The 22561-nt window shown below is 53.2% G+C and overlaps 1 protein-coding gene across 10 annotated transcripts in view; it reads left to right on the top strand.

The window, feature by feature from the left end:
- HDAC4 (histone deacetylase 4) overlaps positions 1-22561 on the top strand; it is a 343637-nt gene that overhangs the window by 194803 nt on the left and 126273 nt on the right. For all 10 annotated transcript variants that reach the window (XM_023228691.3, XM_023228693.2, XM_023228694.2 and 7 more), the window contains 2 exons: positions 8378-8622; positions 21143-21293. In XM_023228691.3, coding sequence (XP_023084459.1) covers positions 8378-8622; positions 21143-21293 — 396 coding nt within the window. The remainder of the gene's footprint in view (positions 1-8377; positions 8623-21142; positions 21294-22561) is intronic.

Genomic DNA, 22561 nt, shown 5'->3' with positions numbered 1-22561 from the left:
GCATGGGGACGTGAGCAAGCTGAGGATGTGAGTACTGTAGCAAGAACGGGGGGCTAGTCACTGTGTCCACAGCAGACACTGAGTAGGGGGTCCCTCCCTTGGTACACTGAAAGCCCAGCCCTCATCCTCCAGTCCCAGGATGGAAAGGCACCTCTGGTGGGCAGTAGGCCAGCCCTAGGGGAAGATTCTCTAGGCAGTAAGCCAGGGGGTTCCTAATGATACCACCTTCAGTCACCTTCCGTGAAGCCTGGTATTGAGAACCACACTGTGCCCACAGCTGACAGGTGGTTTTTGTGCCTCCAGTCACACTCAGCAACACATAACCAGGGGCAACCAGGCACCTGAGGGGAGGCTTTTGCAGGGACAGCGGAGAGCAAACAGAGACTCCGCAGGGAAAAGAAAACTTGTCACCAGGCTTGGTGGCTCAGACCTTCCCAGCACTTTGGGAGGCCACAGCCGGAGGATCACCTGAGGTCAGGAGTTTGAGACCAGCCAGGCCAACAGGGAGGGAAGAGAGGGAGGGAGAGAAATTAGCTGGGCATGGTGGCGCACACCTGTAATCCCAGCTACTCAGGAGGCGAGGCATGAGAATCGTTTGAACCCGGGGGGTGGAGGTTGTATTGAGCCAACATCACACCACTGCACTCTAGCCTGGATGACACTCACACACACACAAGAAAACTTTTAGTAAGCTATCACTACTATCTTCAGAGACTAGATAAGATATTTTACCCAGGAAATACGAACAGGATGACATAAAAAAAAGAATATCCAGGGTCCATTGTCCTCTGAAAATGACTGTTTCATTTGTCAGAAACACAATAGCAAAGATCATGAAACCTCAATTAAAAGGTTAGAATATACATTTAAGGAAATAACATATGAGGAAGCGCGTAAGACAAAGACAAGGAAAACGGAGCACGGACAAGGCCGCGTGTTGTTCCAGGAGATCTCCAAGTCAGGGGGTAGAAGTTCCAGAAGGAGCGCATGGGAAAAGGGGACCCTCAGTGAAGTCCTTCAGGGAGGCCCCCCGACGGGAGGACGGGAGCTGCCGTCTCCAAAGGACCAGCCAGGCACCCAGAAGTGGGTGCGAAAGGTCTCACCAAACCACCCGGCTCCAAAATTTCGGAACGCTGGGGACCTGGAGAAGACCTTCTAGATACCCGGAGAGAGACATCGAGTCACACACAAGATCCAGCATCGTGTGGCACCCATGTTCCTGACAGTACTGAGACAGGAAGACAACAGAGCTGTGCATTCAGAATCCCGAAGGTGAAGGATGGTCTTCAAGCTGGAATTCTATACCCAGCCAAAGTCAGGACGGGGAGAATCGATACGTTTTCAGACGTGCAGAACTTACTCTTATGCCTCCATATTTAAGACACAGCTGGAGCCTGAGTTCTGCAGAATGAGAAACCAAGGAAGAAGATGACTGGGACAATGGAAATGGGAGACTTAAGGTAGGGCAGAGACAGAGGGAATCCCCTGGAGGAGTCGGGCCCATCCAGACCAGCAGCAGTGCACACAGGCGGTGTCTGGACCAGCCTCGCCAGACTGCCTGCCTCGCTGCCTAAATCTGAGGACGCGACAGCCAGCTCCTCGTCTATGCCAGACCTCTCTTGACCACGTGGCCCCACTGTCTCCTCCTTGCCCCACTGCCTCGATTCCCCAAGATCACTCATTTCTCCAGGGGGGTCTTCTGCCCAGCTCACACCTGAGGGCTGGAGGTGGCCACTGTGGAGGGCCGCTCACCCCCCAGACCACACCTTCTGGCACCTGGTTCTGGTCCACATGCCTGCCCTCCCAGATGTTAGGCGGGGTGCACTTGGTTTCCTGGGGATCACCCATGGCTTCACCCCAGAAGGTGCTCTTGCCCCCGTCCCAGAAGCTGACGGCACACTCGGACTTGAGACTGTCCTGTCCCGGGAACCATCATCAGCCCCTCCTTCCACTGCACTGGCGCTGCTGCCTTCAGTCTTCAGAAAGATGTCATTATCGTCGCAAAGCAAGAGGACACTTAACAAAGTCAGGATGTTGCTCACGGTGGGGGGTGCGTGTGGTTTGAAGGGACGCAGAGGGTGACGTTTGGGCCTCGTCGAAGTAGAGGATGTACCGGTGTTGGTTTCGTTGCTGTTCTTTTACTAAACATACTTGTTCTTCAGCATGGATGGCACACTGCACAATAAACAAAGGGTGAAGGACACTGTAGCTAAGTCATGCATTTCTAATGCGCTGTCTCCCTCCTCCTCTGTCCCGTCCTCTCTCTTACCCCCACCCCCACACACAGGCAACATGTCAGTGTGAGAGGAAATCGTGGTTACATAGTTGAAATATCTATTATTTTTCCCTTGATTTGAATGAGTCATTCTTTACTTGAAGAGACCCTAAACGTCGACTGTGTTTCCTAAAGAATAGTGCCTCTTTTTCTTCCCTATCTGTATGATGGCATGAGATCGTGTCCTGAGAAGAGGACCTAAGCATGTCATGGAAAACTAGTGTGCTTCTTTATGAACATTTATTTTAAAAGAGAGAGAGACTAACAGATTTTTCTGTTTGCGATTGAGAATTCATTCACAGCACACTGACCATCTCCCATTGTACTCTGAATGCGGCCTTTGTGCTTTCACTGACGTCAGGAGTCTGATTGTCTTAATATGTTTCTCAAGGCACAACCTATAAAAGCCATTTTCTGTTCTACCATAGAATATTCATGAGAATACAGACTTTTTTGTTTTGATGCTGCATTCTTTAAGTAGAGAAGGTTTTATTGTTTTCTTCAGGGTGCTTTGGGTCAAAAGCACCAGCAGCTTCTGTTGGGAACTCGTGGCATTTTGAATGGTTTTTGATACAGAAATAGCACAAGTCACGTCTAACACAGCCGCCGGCGCACGAATGCGTGAATGGGATTGTGTTTCTCATCTCCGCAGCTGGTGTGTGGGGCCAGGCCTGGGACGGCTTGGGCCGCATCCCCACCCACCCGGCTCCCAGGGTCCTCATCAGGAAAGAGAAGCCCTCAGGAGCCCTGGGGTAGATCTCCTTGCCCTGTGAACATTGAATTTGTGTTTCTGAATCCAACATAAACACAGGATTGTCTTCGGAGGTGAGCGATGGCCGTGGCTGGAGGTGCCGTATGGGATGCAGGCAACGTGCTGCTGTTGATTTTCTCTGCTCTGCTCTTAGCTTACTTTAGCAGAGAGTGGAGTTTCATGTGGCAGTCTGGTAAACCAAGGCAGTGTGAACATCCCTTCCCCGCACTGAGTGCAAATGCAGGCAGTGCGGTGGTGAGAACAGCGACGGCATTCTGCTCAGTGGTGCGCCCGACCCCCCAGCCTCGGCACCCATGGAAGCCCCCTCTGGCTGTACCGTGCCAGAGAGTCCAGGCTCCTTCTCAGCAGAAGGCGGCTGTTCTGCAGGGCCCCTCGCCTCCCTGCTTCTCAGCGGACCCGCACTCTTCGGTGTCCATATGGAGACACGCATCGAGCTGGAGACACAGATCTGCGAGCAGTGACTCGCCTCTCACCAGCACTGCCAGGGGCGGATCAGCGCCAGCAGCTTCCAGCATGCGCCGAACTGCTGGAGAAGCCGGAGTGGCTGGAAGGAGCCCTGCCTGCCTGCCCTCCTCCTCCTCAGTTGCTGGCCTTGGCAGCTCTAGGGTGACCCAGCAGGGGCCTGGAGGAGTAAGAAGCAGCTTCCCAGCTGAAGGCTGCATCATCCTCTCAGTGCTCTCACAGAATGGAGGGTTTTAGCAGAAAAAGGAGTTTGTAAGCGACATTCAGAAGATTTGGGCAGCAGTTGCATCCCCCATAGGGTCCTGTCTTTTGGGGGTGGGGAGTACTGGGCTAGGCTGCTCACTGGCTGTTTCACAGGTGGCAGAATTTAAGAGCAGACCTGGGCTGAGCTGTGACCTGTCAGGTGATGTACGCACAGGAGGTTCAGCTGTGTGTCTGTGAGGAGGGCAGGAGCATCACCCAAGCCTCAGAAGAGAATTCCCCGGCAGCGGCATGGCGTTCAGCATGTTCCATGTCTGGCTGTTTTATTGTCTCTCAGTCCAGTTGACAGATTCCTTTTAAGATGAAATTTGAATCAATTTGCAGAACTTGTACAAATCTCCAAGAAAACAGCTTAAAGAACAGATTAAAGAATGAATGCCTTAGGAATTAAAGCATTAATAGGTCTTGAGTAGACTGGATGGAAAGATGAGTTGTACAAAAAAAAACACACACACAAAAAAACGAGCAGCCCCCTCCGCCCCCTCCATCCCACCAGTACAGTATAGGTTTTCCAGATGAGGCGACATCCAGTGAGCGGTTCTCACCTTCAGAGGGCGCTGCCTGTCCTCCTTGGCATCCAAGTGAGCGCATCTCCACGCTCAATGGTGAATGCTGGCCAGCACCCCTGTGAAGAACCTTGTGATCATTTTCCATTTCTGAAAACTCCCAGGTGGTGGGGGCCCTTGGCCCACATCAGCATTGACCCACAGGGTTTGGATCTGGCTAGGTGCCTGAGTTGTAATGGGAATTTCAGTACATTGAATTTTGCCTCTGACCCTGATGAAATAGCTTCAGTGGCATTTGCATCAAGATCATGTTACTGTCATCTCTGTTAGATGCTTGGGAGCAAACATGAACTTGGGTTTCCTTTTAAGATGTCCTGTGATTCCAGATTCAGGAGAATCTTGAGAAAAGTTTAAAGAAAGAAAATTCCACTCGGCCAGCAAACCGTGGGTGTGCAGAGCCTGCCCTGCCTTCCCCACTTTGTCCTAAGAAGCTGGGTCTTCCCCGGCACCAGAGTTGCTGCTGCTTCCTCTCGTGCCCTCGGCTGCTCTCCCGGCCCCAAGCCTGAGTGACACTCTAAGATTACAGATGGTGGGCTGGCCTCTGGGCTCCCCGTCCCCATGACCCTCTACCTGCACCTGGACCTCTGGGTCCTTGCTCAGGCAGTCCCTGCCCTCAGTGAGATGCAGCCCACTGTGGGCCCTTCCCTAGGCCTGCCATCAGCTCCTCTGTTCCTCAGAGCCCCAGCAGCTGCCCTGGGCCCGTACCCACAGCACCTGGCACAGAGCAGGAGCCATTACTGTTCTTTCGGGAACTGAATGAGGAGTAGATATACAGGCATGTCGTGTTTTTGAAGTTAATAAAAACAATCCCTTGAAAGTTGTTTTATGTTCGGTTTTTAAAGAGATTAACACCAGACATTTGCAATGCTGTCCCCTCCTTCCGTCTGTGAGAAATTAGAAATGGAGGGGAGATACACTAAAGCCAGCAGCGGGTCAGGCTTATGCCCAGCGCCTGTGGTGGGACCCTGTTTCTATGTGGGACCTTGGGTCACAGCGGCACATCTTATAAGCAGGCGTCCCACCCAGGCCCCCACACAGGGCCAGCTGAGGCGAGGTGTGGCAATAACCCAGCTTCTAGGATGCAATGCTGTGCAGTTACTTATTCCCTGTGCTTATTTGTTCAAGCTAAAACGTCTCTGTTTAACCAAACAAAAAGAAGATGAGAGACCAGTTTCACCTGCAAATATAGACACCAGCATTCTAAATAACATGGTTGTTGTTCATGTTATTTTGTTTTTCTAACTTTATCCCTTCCTAGAGATAAATGCAGCTTTGTTCTTCTAAATTATACAAGTGTATGCATTCACTGATGAATTCACTGTGGATGTTGACTATGTGACTTAGAAGAACAAAGTTGTGTTTATCCCTGGAAAGCACAGGCCAGCTCACCTGAGGCGTTCTAGGAAGTCACTCTGCAGGGCACTGGTCTCAGGAGAACCACGTGCCAATCACAGCCATGAATGCGGAAGAGGGAACCGGAACCTGATAGTCATTCACGAGACTGTGTTTTCAGGAAAGTGTTTAGCACCGCCGTGCTTGTGAGAGTCCGACCCGTAGCCCCCAGTGCCCGCAGCAGGGAGCCCGCCAGCTGAGTCTTCTTCAAGAAGCCAGGCCCTGTTCTCTTTTCTCTGAGTTTGCGAGTTTGCTGACTTAGCTCTCCTCCCTGCCTTTCATAGATTTTATTCCTTAAAAGAAAGTCTGAAGCAAATGTAGGTGAACACTGGTGTCTCATAAAACTGGCATTGCTTGCACAGTTTTTCCTTTTGGCTGTATTTTGTCATAAAAATGATCCGAAAAGGGAAGAAAAGAAATGAATAGGGTCCAGTCCTCACCCACGTGTGGGGTTGGGGGGTGGACCCCCGCTCCCTGCTGCACATAGAACAGTCTTCGTCCACATGTGGGGTGGGGAGGTGGACCCCTGCTCCCTGCTGCACATAGAACAGTCCTCATCCACATGTGGGGTGGGGGGGTGGACCCCCGCTCCCTGCTGCACATAGAACACACAGTTTATGTGTGTAGATTCTGCTCACATAATAGCAAATGAAAACCTTTTACTGTGTCAAAGTTGACACCCAATTAAAAACTAAATACATGCATTTTAAAAGTTGGGGGTTGCACTTCACTGATTTGGGGAAAGAAACAGAAGAGAAACAGAGAGGAGGATTTCATTTAAAAAACAACCACCACGAGGCAGCCTGTGCTGTGCTATGGAATGTGATCAGATGGAAGCTTCTATCACCTTCTGGGTTGCTTTATGTCTTTTCACTGTCCAGGAAAGTGGCCTGAGCTGGTCTTCATGGCCTGAGACCTGGGCACTCCTCAGGTTCAAGCCGATCCAGCCAGGGCATCCAGCAGGGCCAGGTTAGGAGCAGGATTGACTGCGGTGGGGGCAGGGGAGGGGTGAGGAGACGGTGAAGTCAGCCGGGGAACCTGAGAGCACCCCTCACCCTGGGCACTGGGAGCTCAGGTGACTGCAGCTTCCGTGGCTAAGCGACAGCCCAGGGGATCAGAACCCCAAGCTCTGGCCAGTGCCCAGGCCTCCCCCAAAGCATTTCCCACCCTTTTCTCCGGAGAAGGCTGAGTCCTGGGACCAAGACCTCCAGTGGTTTGGAGACGAAGACAGTGTAGGACCTGCTGCCTGGGCAGTGACTGTGGAAGTGCTTTGCAGTGAGGGGCAGCTGCCACCTCTGGGCTGTTTCACCCAAATCGGTGGCTTTGAGACTGTGGAGTGCAGGTTTTCCTAGGAACCGAGTTACAGACAAGGCCTGGTCTTAGGCCAGTCCAGAGACAGGCTGAGTGTCAGGGTGAGTGTGGGTGGGCTGCTGTCAGGGAGGCACCCGGACAAGGTCACGCCCGAAGGTGCTGACCCTGAGGGGCGAGGAGCTATTTTCTCAGCAGACCGCTTGTTGGCTCAGACACCCCTCTGAGCTTGAGACCTTCCCAGAGGGCAAGGCCCCAACTTTCCACTTGGCCCAGGTCATATGAATATTGGTTATGGGGAGCTTTCTGAGGGGTGGGCCTGTGGGAGGGGAGCAGGCAGGCTGGGCTCTCACTTAACTCCCAGTGAGGTTTTCGGCAGAGCCGCGTGTCTGCGAAGTGACACTGGGATGCCCCTGGGCTGTGCCAGGAGCAGTGCTGGCTCAGAGTGAGTGCCCGCACGCGTTGCATGCTTTCAGAATAGGGACCTGCCGTGAAAGGGGTACACACGTGGGGCTGTTTGTGATCATTATAATTTAAACCTACCCTTCTTCCTGCGTTACTTTTCCCACGTTCATTTGGTATGGATTTGTAAGTGATGAAATTGATTCAGCTTCTGTTCCTCATCAAAATTACTTGTAGCCTTTTCTCAATAGCACATTAGTACAGGGCAGAAAACCCATTTCTTTGCGAGGTACAGAAACGCATGCCCAGAGGAACGCACTTGTGCCAAGAGCCAGGAGCACGTCTCGTTGGCTGTGTCTGGTAAACATGTTTTCCAAGGGGGCACTTGTCTCGCCATGGCAACGGGCTCCGGGTCTCGAGCATCTGTCTGGACCACTTCTGGGGCACACACTGTTCTTGTGGCTCTCACAGAGCAGCACAGTGGCTTCCATAGGAGAGGAGGAAGAGCAGAACAGGCAGTCTTCCTAGCTGAGGGCTGGCGCCCGCTCTTTTCTTTGGCCAGCCAGAACCTTTTTCTTTATTTTTCTCGTTACTGACTTCTAGAAATGACGTCAGCAAGGCCTCTGGGCCTGTGGCGGGGTCCTCTGAGAGCCGGCCTCCCGGGGAGGGTGGAAGAAGGAACAGGGATTGTGGAGTGTGTCCTGGTCTGACCTTCCAGAGGCTTTTGTGGTTTTTGCCCTTGAGGAATGGGCCCCAGAGGCCTCTGAGTCTTGCATTTTGAGTTTGTTGGGCCAGAGGGGGAAAGGGGTAGAGGGGTATCCAATCCTTAAATGTCCACAGGCCCGCCCATGAAGGGGGCTGGTGTGTTGGTCAGGGGCTCTGGGGTCCGAGGACGGCCGAGGGTGGCAGTGACCGGCTCTCCTCTTGTTCTTCTCACAGTGGATGTGGCCACGGCGCTGCCTCTACAAGTGGCCCCCTCGGCAGTGCCCATGGACCTGCGCCTGGACCACCAGTTCTCGCTGCCTGTGGCAGAGCCCGCCCTGCGGGAGCAGCAGCTACAGCAGGAGCTCCTGGCGCTCAAGCAGAAGCAGCAGATCCAGAGGCAGATCCTCATCGCCGAGTTCCAGAGGCAGCACGAGCAGCTCTCCCGGCAGCACGAGGCGCAGCTCCACGAGCACATCAAGGTGAGGCGCAGCACGCGTGGGTGCGGGTGGGCCAGGCCTCCGGCACCCTGAACTCCCGTGATTCCAGGCCTCTGCCTCCGCGGAGTGTGCCGGGGCCCCAGGCATGACGCGAGGTTCCTGCAGGAGGCGACACACCGCGGGCAGCACTTCCGTGTATTACACAGGATGTGGTGCTGAGTGGGAAAGCGGTCTCAAGTCATTGTGTGGAAGCATATTCCAAATAGGAAAAGTGCTTATCACCTAATTTCATCTGAAACGTGCTCAGAAATAGAAAACCTACCAAAGGGAAGAAGCACCAGAACCTTAATGATCGTTGCTGGGAGCTGTATTGACAAATCTGTTTTCTTTTTCTTACGACTTTTCTATATTTTCTGTTTTCTCTACTAACCTTTTATAACTAGAAAAAGATAATATTTTATTTTAATTTAAATGCGGTAAGGAAAAAACAAAGACTTTTTTGGTACTTACTCTCTACAAATATTTAATCTGATACCATATTTTAAAATTAAATCAATTGGAAATATGTACTAGTGATATGTAGCAAAGTTATATTATGTAGTTGGCAGGCTAGTTATGATATCTGTGATTATAATATGCTGTCACTGCATTTAAAACCATTTAGAGCAACACTGTCTAATAGAAATATACATGAGTATATTAAAATTCCACCAGTAATTTTAAATATTCTAGTGGTCACATTAAACAAAGTGGTCACAAAACCAGATTAAGTCATGTATATCTGTGTAATAAAATTACCCCAACACTTAGCAGTTTAAAATAGCAAGCTTGCATTATCTTGCTCTGTGGGTCAGGAATCCTAGAGCAGCTTAGCTGATGGGGTTTCCCATTATGTTGCTGTTAAGATGTCAGACAGGGCTATGGTCTCATCTGCAGGGCTGACTGGACTGAGGCGGGAGGAGCTCCATTCAGGCTCACTCACATGGCTGCAGGCAAGAGGCCTGAGGTGCTCGTCCACAGGGCTGCTCACAGCATAGCAGCCGACTTCCCAGAGGGAGCAACCCAAGAGGAGGCATGGCCAACATGGAAGCCACAGGGTCTCTCATGGCCTGATCTGGAAAGTGGCAGGCCACCACCAGCGCTGCTGCTGCTGTTGTTCTTGCTAAGTCTTGGCAAGTCACTGGGGTCTAGACACAGAGCGTGTCTCCATTCGGGCCAGCTGCGTTTTGAGCCACACGTGGTTCATGGCAGCTGTTGCACAGCACAGATGTAGAGCATCAGAAGCCTATGACCATATGCTACCTGGTGCTTCTGAGATGCTCACGTGGTCCATGGGTAGAAGTTGTTCAGCTGAGGTCTTGGATACCTGGCGTTAGCCCACATGCAGATATTACTGTGTCCATCTAGTATGCAGAGAAGCTTAGAGGTGCATCCTTCTGTTTCTGCCCTAGCTGGTAATTCTCTTGACCTCAGGATCCCGGTTTCCCTTCCTTTATATGTAAGACACTTTGTTCAGTGTCTTTATTTCATAATCACTGTTGAGAAATGGAAGTAAAGTAGTATCAGTTGTCTGTAGACTTAGTGGCAGATTGCAGGGGAGGCTGCATCCCAAAGCTGGGCTGGCCCTGGAGGACAGGCTCAGGGACAGCTCCGTGTCCCCTCTCATGGGTGCCAAACCATTCTGTGAGTGCCTGTGCTTCAAAGGTGAGCCCTGAGAGCCCTGTCCTCGGCCCCCTCTGGCCTTGAGGGAACAGGGGATGGGAGGTTTCTGGCTGAACCTTGAGGGGCTACTTGGGGGCTCTGGGTCTTTGGACTTTGCACCATTGCCTTGGCATTTGTTGGCTTGGGAGTTGTTGCTGCTGCTTTTTTCCGACGCACTGGCCTGCTAATGTCAGTGTTTGACAAACCAAGGAGAGGACACTTTCCTGAGCTCTTTTGGTCCATGCTTTATCGTTTTTGCCTTCAGAATTCAGAGCCATGTGTAACAAACAGGTCACTTGTCCCTGTGGAGATTGGCCCCCTAGCCTCCACTGGGACCCGGTCCACTCTAACAAGCCCACTCGAGTTTAGGGTGGGGCAGTTGAGAGCTCCACAAGCACCATACCCTTCGGGATCCCTGTGATCCCGACATTCCTGGCAGGCGGGACACGAGAGAGAACTCAGTCTTCACTTTACTGATGGCGCCGCTCTGTGCTGTGGACAGGCCAGGCTTGCCTCCCTCACGGCCCTGACCATGGGCAACTGCAACTGGCTGCTGTTTTTCAAGCCTGGGAGAAGAGTTTTCTTTGCCTTTTTTTTTTTTTTTTTTTTGAGACAGAGTCTCGCTCTGTCGCCCAGGCTGGAGTGCAGTGGCCGGATCTCAGCTCACTGCAAGCTCCGCCTCCCGGGTTCACGCCATTCTCCTGCCTCAGCCTCCGAGTAGCTGGGACTACAGGCGCCCGCCACTACAACTCGCCCGGCTAGTTTTTTGTATTTTTTTAGTAGAGATGGGGTTTCACCGTGTTAGCTAGGATGGTCTCGATCTCCTGACCTCGTGATCCGCCCGTCTCGGCCTCCCAAAGTGCTGAGATTACAGGCTTGAGCCACCGCGCCTGGCCGAGAAGAGTTTTCAAGAAGAGTTTTCAAGCTGCCTGCAGGAAACAGGTGCGTGCCAGGCAGAAGGCGCGGGTCAGGGGGAGTCACTGCAGGCAATCTCTGCAGCCCACCCAGGGCTTCAGCTCACCGGCCTTTTCGTGACCGGCCAAGAGCAGCCCACAAGAGGCTACTCGTATTATTTTGTTTTTGCACCATAGGCTCACATTCTATGACTCCTAGAAGTAATTTTTAAAAATGAGTATCGTAGCTCCTTTGTATTCTGCATGTTGGCGACCCCATGTCAAGCCTGAGGACTCCCCAACAGCAGTCTTGACCCAGGCACTGCCTTGTACCTCTCAGAAGCCCCCCGTCGGCCACTGGTCCCCCCTGCCTGGGGGACATGAGGACCACTGGCTCACTCCAGCTTCCCTGCATTCCTGCAGCCCAACACAGTTCCTGGCTGAGGATGGCCTCGGGGGCTCCTGCTGAATTCCATTTTTCCTGTTGTCACTGCGCCCTGGTGAGCCCTGCAGTCCTCACCATTGATCCAGCTGCAGCATTCATGCGCGTGATTAGGAGACCACCCCAAAGCTGCCACGGGTGTCGGTGCAGAGCGAGGTTAAGGAGATGGGATTGTTGATGTCTCATTCCATGCTGGTTGCATGTGTAGCTTTTACGAGAAGAAGACATAGATGAGAAGCTGAGAAGTAAGCCTAAGCCCTGTGTGTTTGACCGGGGCTCCTCACGGTAGTCCTAGGAGGCCAGAAGAAATAAAGAAGACACTTGAGTTGGGGTCAGTGCTGCCACCTCAGGGCGAGGCCAGGTCCCACCTCCAGAACCCCTCTGCCTCTCCTCTCCTGGTGCCCCAGGAGCTGGCTTCACTGCTTGGAAGAAAGCACCCTGACCCCAGTCCTCACGTCGCTCCTACTGGCCGGGCCTTCAGGCCATGCTCCTCATTCCTGGAGGGGTCCCTGGGAGAGCCCTCGTGGCAGACCCTCTGAAAGATGGTTGGAGACCCCAGAACCATGGCTCTGCAGCCAGTCTCTGGGCCAGGGTCTCAAAAGCACAGAAAGAAGTTCAAGGTTGCCTTTCTCTTTGCATTTTAATCGTTTATTTCTTCATTAAAATAGAGGTTATAAAAGCCATTTGAACTACATAGTGGTTTCATTACTTTAGGAGGCTTTTGTTTGGATGATTTAAACTCTTTATAAGCCATCATATTGTTAGTGACATTTGGCAATGCTGTTTGTCAGACAGATTTCTTGAACACGAAATCTAATTAATGTCATTAAATCATCAGTGAATTTGAATAGAGTTTTATAATTGAAAAGGGAATCATTTTAAAAATATAACTTAAATTATTAATGTTGGGTAAATAGGATCTTTTAGGAGAGTTTTAATGCTCGTGGTCCCCGTGGACTTTCCTGTTTCCTGGCTCTTTGTGGTGGTTTAGACCCAGCCTTGCCTCTCCTTCTCGGACAGCACTTTTCCACCTAGAAGCGGATCCCAGATGAGCGTGGAAGTTTCTCTCTTGTACCTCTGTGTTTTTGTTTGTTTGTTTGTTTTTCGAGGCAGTCTCGCTCAGCTGTCACCCAGGCCGGAGTGCAGTGGTGCCATCTCCGCTCACTGCAATCTTCTCCTCCCAGGTTCAAGCGATTCTCATGCCTCAGCCTCCTGAGTGGCTGGGATTACCGGCATGCGCCACCACACCTGGCTGCTAATTTTTGTATTTTTGGTAGAGACAGGGTTTTCCCATGTTGGCCAGGCTGGGCTCAAACTCCTGACCTCAAGTGATTTGCCTGCCTCGGCCTCCCAAAGTGCTGGGTTTACAGGCGTGAGCCACCGCACCCGGCCTGTCTCTTGCGTTTCTGATCAGTGCCTCCCAGAAGTGTACAGAGAGGGAGAATACAAACATAGGTACCCAGAGAGGGTCCAGGGACAGGCCACGATGCGGTGGCTAGAGCATGCCCCAGGCCAGTGAGTAGCAGAGCAGGGGCATGTGGGAGACCCCAAGCACAAACCTGGGCCCCAGCACCCCCCGCAGGGCGCACCTCTCCCCAGGAAACATGGGGCACCCCCTGCAGGGCGCATCTCTCCCCAGGAGGCACGTGGCACCCCCAGAGGGCACACCTCTCCCCAGGAGTTAGGGTACACCTCTCCCCAGGAGGCATGGGGCACCCCCTGCAGGCCACACATCCCCCCCGGAGACACGGGGCACCCTTCATTGGGCAGACCTCTCCCCAGGAGATACGGGGCATCCCCTGTAGGGCATTCCTCTCCCCAGAAGACACTGGGGCACCCCTATGGGGCAGACCTCTCCCTAGGAGATACAGGGCACCCCCCATGGGGTGCACCTCTCCCCAGAAGGCACTGCGGCTTCCCTCTTATAGGGCACAGCTTCCAGGATAGACACGGAGGGACCCCCCCCCCCTAGGGCACAGCCTCCAGGGCAGACACTGAGGGACCCCCCCCCACCATAGGGCACAGCCTCCAGGGCAGGCACTGTGGGACCCCCGCATAGGGCACAGCCTCCAGGGCATGTACAGGGCACCTTTTGTATGTAGGTTGCACATCGCCCCCCTGCAAGGCTTACCCTTTCTCCCTGCAGTGGTGTAAGGCGTGCCTTTTCTTCCCTAACTTCAGAGTATTCCCAGTTGAATGCATGAAAAATAAAAATCATTTACACACTGTTTTAGTGTGCATGTCTTTTTTTTTTTTTTTTTTTACTAGCAAGGCTGGCCTCTTTTTCATGTGTGCGTGTGTGTGTGTGGTGTGTGTGTGTGTATCTGTGTGACTTGTGCTGCGGAGAGCACAGTGGGTAGGAGAGAGTTTTCAGAGCTGTTTAGTTGATAATGTGACCCTTCCTTTCAGGGAGGGACTAACATGGAGAGGAACCTAGTTTTCTGGCACTGGGAGCGTGGGTCATGATCCTTATTCTCTTTAATATCTGGCCGAGGAAGCTGAAGAGATGTTGCCCAGGCCCAGCTTTCCGGTCACCTGAGGCAGCTGTCAGTGAGCCTCAGAGCTCCCCTGAGCTGTGCTGAATACCTGATCCAGGGCTCCATGCCAGGACAGGGGTGCGGTGGGGAGGTGGGGGGCGGGAGCTCACCCTTGGTTTAGAGCAGAGTCCCTCTGTGGTGCCTCTGGGTGAGGGTTAAGAATAGACGGGAAGACTTCGTGCGCACCTTTGCTTAGCATGACCTGCCTCCCAAGCTAAGCAGAGGCACACGCACTTGGCAGTGGGGTCTGGCGACCCACGGGGTACATGGGCACACACCTGGAGAGCCATGGGTGCCGCGGCCCGACCCCACCCGGTCTGCCTCTGGTGTTCCCATCCGTGGTGGCAGCTTACCATGACCATCCGTGGCGTCCACTCTTCTGCCCTTTCCTCCTGGCCCCGCTGCTGTGTGTGGGTGCAGCAAGCTCCGCACTCTGGGGCTGCTCCCCTGGCAAGTTCAAAAAGAGACACAAAGAATTCCGAAGTTTACTTTTTAAAGTGAAAATCTTTTTGGGTTACCACTTGAATATTTGTATATTAAATTCTGAAGTCAGAGTCAAAGCAGCTAAATTCTGGGGCTCCTATATTTGCTTCAGAATTCAGTGTATGCTTCAAGTAAACTTAAAGTCTGGTTAGAGTAATAGGATCAGCTATGATTGGTTTTGTTTTTGCTTTTCTTAGAAGAACGAGGTCGTAGTCATCTCATTTTAAATTGCTCATTATAGTTTCAGTCTGCAAAAAGTTGCTTCCCAACAGCCCTTCCCCCATGGAGTAGTCTAACGTGAAATGTTAGTGAGGGATTAGTTGCAGACAGTTTTAGCTCACTTAAAAATAAGCGCATCTCGAAGTCCTGTTTTTCGAAGCCTGAATTCGGTACTCCAGTGACGCACCTGCCCTCCGGAAGCCAACTGAGGGTGCCCCACGAAGAATAAGTACCTATTCACGATGCCAGGGTATGGGGCGGGAGTGAAGAAGAGTGAAATGGCCATCTTCCCTTGCGGTTCGTCAGCATTTTCCAAGAGTGCCAAGGGCAGAGGGTCCCTGTGTCAGAAGATCAAGAAACAGGCCTGACGTCTAAGGTTGTGCTGTCAACAAGGAGTGTTGAAATCCAGTTTGTCCTGACAGCTTTCACTTTGCAGACTTTGCTCTGCAGATAATCTGTTCTAAATCTAATAAGGTGGAATGCCTCCCTACACCAGCGAAGCGTGAGATCACACAGCGTTGCCGGGGGCAGTTAGGGAATCAGTCGCCATTTGTGACTGCTGGTTTCATTAAAACACCACCACAGTCGTGCCTCTGGGAGTTTTGCCTTCCTGTGAATTGTAATCCCCAGCAGCCTTGGTTGTTGTTTTCATTCTTTTTGAAATGCTGGTGGAAAGAGCTCACTTTCCTTCTGGGTTCTGGCTGACAGGTAGATACCGTGGGACTGCATTAGGCTGCATCCGTCCGCTCTGTGTTTCCGCCCTGAGTGAGCTCTGAGCAGCAGGAGGGAGGGAACCAAGGGGCCCTGTGCAGGTGACAGCCAGAGGGGAGGGGCTTGCCATAACGAGGAGATCAGTTCAACAAAGGATTGTGTTGTCTGAGCTGAGAAGCGCCCCGAAGCCCTGTGGGTTGCACGTTTATAGGTTAACCTGCCGGTGGCCTTCCCAGTCTGCAGACAGTGGCCCAGGGACGCCCTCGGGGCACCTTTACCTGTGTACACAGCTCTGGCACCCCAAGGCAGAGTCCTGAATCTGTACATGCCCAGATGTTTGTCCTGGTAGAGGGACTTTGCTCGTGTGTGGCGGCAAGGAACAGTGCGTCAGGAAGGTGTGCTCCGGGCAGCACTCCCTAGTCTTGAGGGGGCCTGATTTTACCTTAGGATAACATCTGGTGTCTGCAGGAAGTTGGCCTCTCTAGGCGACATCTTTTGAAAGTGACGGTTTGATGATGACCAGGCCGCACGGAGGCAAACCCAGGCCAGCTCTTCTGAGAGTTCTCCCCTTGCCACCTCTTCCAGTCCTCACAGGAACCCTTGGCGCAGGTCCCACGTTTAACCCAGCACGGAGAGCTTAAATATTTAGGTGGAAGTGTGCTGGCAGTGAGCAGACGGGCGGAGCGGGCTTTCTTGGCCAGGCAGCCTGCCCTCCAGCCAGCATGCTGCAGACCACCTGTGAGTCTTCGGAGGCCAGCGCTGCCCAGATGAAGGACATGGCAAGAGCTTGCTTATGTTTATCCCACCATCGCCCAGAAGTTCATTTAAGTTGGTTGTTTGGAATTAAGTTTTTGCCATGGGAAAGATACAGGTGAGGTGCTTGGTGTGTGCAGCCCAGCCCCGACGGCCCTCCCTGCCCCTCCTGCACGCGCTGCTGCCAGGCGTGGTGGGAGCCCCCTCTCCCTCAGCCCACCCAGGCCTCCTGCCTTGCCTGTGCCCACACATCTGCCAGGAGCAGCACTCATGCTGGAAGGCAGCCTGCAGGTGCACCTGCCTGGGTAGGGTCATGCCTCAGCCCCTCCCCTTCTCCCTCTTTCCCTGGGTGTGGGCCTACCTCCCGCCACCTCTCCGGCTCTTCTAGCCCCGTGCTCCTGGCTGGAATTGAGTCCCACCCCCTTTGTGAGGGCTGTAGGTGGGTGGGTGTGTTTGTGGATAGGGCTTTTTGTCTGTGGGGAGAGCAGGCAGGTCCTGTCCCCAATGTCTGGATGCTGACCTGCTCTCTCTGCTGCCATAAATTCTCACTGTGTGTGACCACAAGTGTGACTGGACAGCCCTACCTAAAGCCCGAGGTCCCACTGCCCTGGACTCAATGCGATTCCTGTGGGGCTCTGCCATCCAGGCCACTTCTGCCACCATGGGGCAGTGGGGAGGGAGGCTGGCTGTGGGCTGCAGGCTGCAATGGCCCAGCCCAGGTGGGCCGGGAAAGACCAGCACTGTGGTCTCTATCCTGGAGGCTGGGGCGGCCTCACTCCAGAGCTGTCTGCTGGGGGCGCTGCAATGGGGCAGGTGGTTTCTGCCTGGGGACCCTTCCTCAGGGTGGGCCATGGGGGGCAGCAGCCCAGGACACCCTTCCACCCACATGGGGCACTCATGAGAGGCCGTCATGTTCATTTGGCTTGTTCACTGTCACCGCAAGTTTGAGGTTGCTGAATGCCATTTGGTTGGCCAGTGCATGTCTCTGTCCCTTGTCTGGGCTGGGGGCTTTACTTACAGAATGGAAGAATGAGGAGTTTTACCTGACAAAATTATGCAGTTGATGTTACATTTAACATTGTGGACATGATGTGATTCGAGTTTCACACAAGTCACAGACACGCGGGGTGACTGGCACGTCTCATCTTGAGTAGGAAGAGGTTGTGAGCAGGCCGAAATCCTTTCTTCCCCGTTTACAAGTGGCTCTGGGTGGTCGTGGGAACTGGCTGAGTCCTCAGCAGTGGGAAGCGAGGCCCAGGAAGGGGATTGATGTCCCTGGTGGGGCCATTCCTCCTCCCCCTCACCGCCTGTGACCATGAAAGGGCTTCAGCCAGGCTGTTTTTACAGCCTGGATCTTCCCAGAAGCCTAGGGGTCTGAAAGGTGTGTGTGCTGGGTGCCTGGGGGCTGAGCTGGACCTCCAGGCTCTGGCAGGACAGGGTGTGGTAGCCACCTGGGAGCTGGCTCTGCAGGGGCAGCAAGGGCGTGGAGCTCGCCAGTCGGCTCAGGCCTCTCACGTGAAGAAGGACCCAGCAAGGTGCCAGAGATGTTCCCGGACACACACTGCCCGCCCCCATCACCTTGCCGATGCCACTGAGGTTCAGCGCCCACGGAGAAGGGCAGCGTCCTTGCACACTCACAGGCGCCTGGAGCACACGTGCTCACTCCCTTGCACGCACACTCACGTTCAGAACACACACTTGGGTGCACAAGCGCGTTGATGTGCATGTCTCTCCGTGCGGCCGCCCTGTTGTCCTGGAGAAGCAGGCCCTGTAGCTGAAGGCTTGTGCTGCCTCCTGCCCTGAGCACACTGAGTGGTGGTGGGTTCTCAGGCTGTGTCGTCTCGGGGACCCAGGCCCCCGCCCCTGCCGGCCCGACTCTGTCAGGGTTGCCTCTGCCCGTCTTTGTAATCCTTTCCACCTGCTTTCCTACCCCTCAGCCACGGTCATTTTCCTTTGTTATCACCTGTTGCTCTGAAGTGACGTACATCTGTTCTAGGGCAGCAATCGGTCCCAACCTTTTTGGCACCAGGGACTCTGGTTTCATGCAAGGTGGTTTTTTCCATGGACAGGGGTGGGGGGGTGCAAGAGGATGGTTTTGGGATGAAACTTCCACCACCTCAGATCATCAGGCTTTAGAGTCTCATAAGGAGCGTGCATCCTGGATCCCCCACACGCAGTTCACAACAGGGTCACACTCCTGTGAGAATCTAATGCCACCGCTGATCCGGCAGGAGCTCGAGCTCCGGTGGGAATGCTCCCTAGGCTGCCACTTACCTCCTGCTTTGTGGCCCACTTCCTAACAGGCCAGGGATTGCCACCCATCCATGGCCGGAGGTGGGGACACCTGCCGTAGAGGGATTGAAGAATACACAGGGATGACAGTGTGGCGCGGGTGGCATCCTGTGGGCGCCAGCCCTGTGCCAGCACGGTCACTCATGGAGCACAGGCGTCTAGTGGCTGCCTCGACACACACCCCGCTCTATGCCTTGCTCATCCTTTCCCTGGCCTGAGCCTCATCCTCCAGGCAGAACCACCAGCTGGTAGAAGCCCCACTCTGGAGCCAGCCCAGAGCCCCTGATTCACTAAGTTTCCTCCACAGAAAGTTCCTTGGGCCACTCTGGTTGCCAGGATGCCTGCTCACCCCAAACCCTCTCACCATCCCCTCTCCCTCCGTAAGTGGAGCAAGACCAACAAAAAGCATCCCAACAGTGGCCGGGTGAGGCAGCTCACACCCCTCATCTCAGAGCTTCGGGAAGCTAAGGTGGGAGGATCACTTGAGCCCAGGAGTTTGAGACCAGTCCCTGCAACAGAGCAATACCTTGTTTCGTCAAAAAAGAAAAAAATGTATCTGGGTGCGGTGGTGTGTACCTGTAGGCCCAGCTACTCAGGAGGCTGAGGTGGGAGAATGGCTTGAGCCCAGGAGTTCGAGACCAGCCTGGGCAACACAGCAGGACCCGTTTGCTACAATTTTTTTTTTAATTAACTGCCATCTATTTGGGAGTCTGAGGTAGAAGGATCACTTGAGCCCAGGAGGTCTAGGTTACAGTGAGCTATGATTGTGCCACTGCACTCCAGCCTGGGCAACAGAGCGAGACCCTGTGTCTAAAATAAAAAAAGATAATGGGACAAGAGACAGCTGGTAACTGAGCAGGTACTGGGGACAGCAGACAGACCATGAGGGGGACACGTGCGGGCCACAGAGGGTGGCGGAGAAGCTCTCCCCGGCAGGCAGGTGGCAGAGCTCCTCACACCTGTGGAGGCCTGGCACTTCCCCTGGGCTGGCCCAGGGGCTTGTGTGGAAACTGAGGAAACTGTGTGCAGACAGAACCCTGGAGTGTGCGAACAAGAGCAGAGCCATCTTGGAGGAGCGGGAGGGTGTGCGGGAGCCCTGGAGCGTGGGCTGGGTCCCAGGGCAGAGGTACTCTGGGGTTGCAGGAGTCCCTCTCAGGGTGTCTGGTCGGTTGCACCTTCCCACACTCATCAGCGCCAGGCCAAATTGTTCCTTTTCACCTTTTCTAATACCGTGAGTGAAATGGGAAATGTTCACTAACAAGCTTGAACATTCATCCCCATTTGTCTTTACACAGTTCTGTGCATCTCCTGTTCTTTTTGGCCCAACTTTTTAGTGGGCTGCCTGTCATATTCTCGTTCATGTATAACAACCATCTATGTAAAATTTATCTGTGTGTCATAAATACCGCAGGTTTTATTTTACCTTCTGCCTTTCAATTGTTATTAAGACAAACATTTTTATGTCTGTGTCAGTTTTTGAAATATGAGATATAATTTATACTCAGTAGAATGCCAGCCCTTAGGGGTGCTGTTGGGCGACTGTGCCCTCCCTGTGGACACTGGACAGGTCGGACACTCCATCCACTGGGGCGCTTCCTCCGGCCTCGGCCCTCGGCGCCCTCCCTCACCTCCGCAGAGGCAGCCTTCTGATGTTTATCCTAGTGTGTTTTTTCGGCTTGAGAACCTCACGTGAATCTAGTCAGCCCTCCATAGTTTTGGGTTTCACCTCCACTCATTGAGCCTGCGGAGGATCAGAGCCTGGAGACACTGGGGACCGACCACCTGTATTTCCATGCCAGGCCGCGGTGGAATGTGCGGAACTGGAGCTGCGAGTGCAGAAGCCCTGTGGAGGGTCTTCCAGTCTCGCCTCTTCTCTCTGCTCTTTCACCCTCTGCCAACACCTGCTCTTTCGCAGTTCACCTGTGTTTTCTGGTGTCCACGTAGGTTATTCTTTTTTATGGTTAGGTGGTGTTCTCTTTAATGAACACACATCATTTGTCCAGGTGCCCACCTTCAAGGGAATGTATGGGTTGCATCGAGGCTGGTCTGACCAAAACTCCCATGCACATCCTTGTACAGGCTTTCTGTGGGTGTGCTTCCGTGTTTCGGATAAATAACTAGGAATGGGATTGCTGGGTCTCAGGGCAGATGTGTGTTTAACTTTATAAGAAAGTGCCCAGCAGTTTTCTGAGGTGGTTGTGCCCTCTCACACTCTCTTCACTGTCTTTATGTCGTCCTCAAAATAGCATTTCCAACTTGCAGGATAACATAACTCTTCTTGCATATTTTCTTCTAGCAAGCCAATGGCTTTTGTTGTTAATATTTTCCACTTAAAAGGTAAGACAATGCCCGGAGCCTGGAATGGCCCTGACTTCTTTTTCGGACTGAAATAGCAGCAGTGCAGGGCAGGGCAGTGCCCAGGGCCACACCAGGGCAGACACGTGGGGCCTGGACTGGTTTCTTGGGTCTTCATCGGGTCTCTGTGTGTGGAGCTTGGGCTCTGACCATCTGTCTGCTCCTTCTGCTTGCAGCAGCAGCAGGAGATGCTGGCCATGAAGCACCAGCAGGAGCTGCTGGAACACCAGCGGAAGCTGGAGAGGCACCGCCAGGAGCAGGAGCTGGAGAAGCAGCACCGGGAGCAGAAGCTGCAGCAGCTCAAGAACAAGGAGAAGGGCAAAGAGAGTGAGTGCGGGCACGGAAGGCCGGGCAGAGGGAGGGAGACTGAGTGCGAGTGCAGAAGGCTCTGGGCAGAGAGACGGAGTGGGGGCGTGGACTCCGGAAGGTGGGGGGCAGAGGGAGTGAGTGCAGGAGGGCACTGGGGCAGCACAAGGGGAGTAGGGAAAGATCGAGGGGCAGCTGAGCCTCACCGTGGTGACTCTTGCCACTTCGCCTGTGCTGGGTTTCTAAGAAGCAGGCCAGGAATGGGACTCCCACCCCCTGACAGGGACGGTGAGCGTAGCGTGTGTGTCAGCCCACCCTTGGTTAGCTCCCCCAGTGAACCAGAGTCCATGGATTCATCTTCATCCAGGGCTGCAGGATTCAATATTAACATCAAAGCAAGGGGCATTCAGCCCGACTTTTGGTTTGATTTAAACATTTTAAAGACTATTTGGCAGGATTCCTAATAGACTTAAAAATATTAAAAGCCATAAAGCATGCCAGATGCACAGTGAATTTCATCTGTGAGTTCTGCCCTGCGTTTTTCAAAGTACTTTTCTTTCGGGAGCATTTTGTAAGTGCCTTGAAAGCAGGTATTAGGTTGTAGAGCAACTCATGGCCCAGTGAGGGGCGGGTATTAGGTTGTAGAGTGACCCAGTGAGGGCCAGCAGCGTACTTTTCCCATCTGCTCCTTCCACTCTGAATTTTGCCTTCTGTGGGGGCTGTGTTTGTACATCTGGAGAGCAGTGTGGTCTGTTTTCTTCTAAGGAGAGCCCACACTTGATACTATCCAGGAGAACATTCTATTTGCTGTTTCCCGCTTTGGAAAATTAGAGGGACACATCTACTGAGGAAAGGTCACAGTGTCGCCCCTGCTGACTGCGGGCTGCTGGGCCGAGGACCCGTGGGCTCCTCTGCACGAGGACAGTGCCCAGTGTCACACTGTGGGGCTGAGTCTGCTCTGAGCATCCTCTCAGATCTTCACTTTAAAGAGCCCTTGGCTCACTGTGTTTGTATCCTTTCTATGGACAACTTTGGACAATTTGTTGTTTTAAGTGACACAGACAGTCAGAATCTAATCACCAGAGTGAAGGGACTTTCACAGACACTCGGAGTTTCTGCCCAGGACTTCCGTGCTTAGTTGCACTTGTCTGTTCCTGGTAATACTGAAAATGAGCCGAGGTGTACGTTTTCCTCAGGTAACAGAATTCCAGGTAAGGAGAGCAGAGCGATTTACTCTTGTAGGGCTGGCCCATAGGTAGGAAGAGAAGTCTTTATGCACTTCCCCTTCC

This window comes from Piliocolobus tephrosceles, chromosome 11 (genome assembly GCF_002776525.5).
Source record: "Piliocolobus tephrosceles isolate RC106 chromosome 11, ASM277652v3, whole genome shotgun sequence".
NCBI classification, from domain to species: Eukaryota; Metazoa; Chordata; class Mammalia; order Primates; family Cercopithecidae; genus Piliocolobus; species Piliocolobus tephrosceles.
This window is presented reverse-complemented; position numbering and strand designations above follow the sequence as displayed.